General features: G+C 41.1%; 1 protein-coding gene across 1 annotated transcript; it reads left to right on the top strand.

Moving 5' to 3' along the window:
• Positions 1-954: 954 nt before the first annotated feature.
• Positions 955-1,955, top strand: LOC137573678 (uncharacterized). The gene is made up of 2 exons (XM_068285679.1): positions 955-1,701; positions 1,766-1,955. Exons 1-2 carry the CDS (start codon positions 955-957, stop codon positions 1,781-1,783), a joined length of 765 nt encoding a protein of 254 aa, XP_068141780.1. The 3' UTR covers positions 1,784-1,955.
• Positions 1,956-2,196: the final 241 nt, after the last annotated feature.

Below are 2,196 nucleotides of genomic sequence, written 5' to 3'. Positions count from 1 at the left end.
AGATAACCATGCACGGAATACCAAATGCACTTAATAATAATTATTGTTATTATCAGAAAAGCAAAACTTTAAATAGCAGACAATAAAAAAATAGAACTAAAATTGTTTCAAGTGAGTTTCCCTCTATAAAAATCGGTACCCTGTTAGATTAGTTAGATTATGTTCAAACTACCAAGTTAATTATGTAAACATTAGGAATATTTTCAATAAGCCCGCTCCTCGTCTCAGTGAATTTCCCCGATAACCGAATTTGGGCACACTAAAAGGGTATAATACGCTAAGGCGAGGTACGGGCACACTCTCTTGAATATAGTGAATAAGACCGCATGTGCACTTAATTTGAAAATAAATAAAATCCGGAAATATAAAATCAATCCCAAGGGATTAATTACTTTAAAAAGTAGAGAGTTTACAAATCAGGTGTGGAGTTTGCCCTAAAGAACGTATTTTCATGAAATACACCGAGATTATTAAATTAAACAAAACCGCATTGTTTGAGTTGCTAGCGGCCAAGGAAGTACCTTGCGACAAAGAAGCGTCAATTTACCAATTGCGAGCATTGGTAAAAGAAGTCATGGCACAGAATCAGTCTGGAGAGAGTGATGTACCCGAAGAGCAGGCAGTCAGCCCAGCAGTGTCTGCAAATGTGCTTGCCGGACAACTTGTGGATGTTGTTATTGAGCAGCGCGGCGTGGGAAACATTGAGCAGCCAAGTACACCGGATCAAGTGGGTGCTAACCAGTCGCCGACGATGTCTCGTGAGACCTCTGTGGGACCAGACGCGAACGTGCATGTTCGTGAAAGCGCACAAGCGAGCGAAACCGACGAATTGTCTTCGATTCTTAGTAGCATCGAATTGTATACAGCACGTAAAAACCTGGCGGAGCTAAAAACACGTGTTATGGAGCTGGAGGAGAACTTAGGCGGACCGGAATATAATTGCCGCATGAACTGATGAAAGATGTCGAAACTACTGTACCTAAATTCTCTGGTGATGGTGATCTGTCCATTCACGTATGGATTCGTGAGCTGGAGAAAGCAGCAAGAGTGTATGTACTGAGTGATGCCCAATGTTGGTCGTTGGGCAACCGACTGCTGGAGGGATCTGCTAAAGCATACATGACATATGAAAAGACTACAACCTGGAGCGAGCTGAAGGATGCCCTTGTGAAGGTATTTGGCCTACAAATGACAAACTACGAGATTGCTAACCAGATGAGGAAGCGCTCAATTGGCAAAGGAGAGTCACTCTTGCAGTATTTCATCATTATGCGAAATATTGCTCAGCAGGGCAATTTTGAAGACACCGATGTGGTCAAATACATTGTTGACGGACTACAAGATCGAACCGGATTGTCAGCTCCTTTGTATTATTGTACTTCTCTGAATGAATTGCGAGAGAAGATGATGCGTTTTCAATCAGTTCAGCCACCAGCCAAAAACTACGTTCCTCAGGCTCGTCAGACTTCAGACCGTTTGCAGGCCATTACGCCTGCTGCAAAGGATAAGAGATGTTTCAATTGCCGCCAGATTGGTCACTTAATGTTTGACTGTCCACGCCCGGAGAGACCAAAAGGAAGTTGCTATCGGTGCTTCAAAGTGGGCCATCAGTACCGGAATTGTCCAATGCGAACCCAGATCGCCGCCATGAGCTCTAGTGAAGACCCGGACACCATTGATGATAAGTCATTTATTCAATTAGTAAGTTTAAGAATATCTTGTAAAGAGGGATGCACTGATGTTAATAATATTTTTGCCCTATTAGATTCCGGAAGCCCAGTAAGTTTTGCCAGTAGAGCGTTGATGCCGCATTTAGATTGCGATAAATTAGTTAAAAGTTCTTTTCATGGACTGAGCGGTGGCTCTATTCTGACTTTTGGAACAGTCAAATGTTTAGTTCTGTTTTGCAAAAAATATTATGAAATTCAATTTTTAGTTATTCCCGATAATATTATGCCGACGCAACTACTTCTTGGTAGAGACGCCTTGAATAAAATAGGTCTAAAGTTCTCATTGATTGAAATGTAAGAAAGTATGAAAAGAATTCTGCATCATTAAAGAGTACCATTGCTTTTGTTTACAAATCCTTCTGTGCATCCCTGTTTACTAAATATCCTAAGCATAATACCATTAGTAATAACACCACTGATCTAGATAGTAATTGTAATAACCCTAATGTAAACACGAATGCATCCC

This window comes from Drosophila tropicalis, unplaced genomic scaffold (assembly GCF_018151085.1).
Source record: "Drosophila tropicalis isolate 14030-0801.00 unplaced genomic scaffold, ASM1815108v1 contig_413, whole genome shotgun sequence".
Classification (NCBI taxonomy): Eukaryota; Metazoa; Arthropoda; class Insecta; order Diptera; family Drosophilidae; genus Drosophila; species Drosophila tropicalis.
This window is presented reverse-complemented; position numbering and strand designations above follow the sequence as displayed.

What these genes read in the sequence shown, in the direction of transcription:
- LOC137573678 (XM_068285679.1), top strand. Translation starts at nt 955, where the DNA reads ATGAAAGATGTCGAAACTACTGTACCTAAATTCTCTGGTGATGGTGAT.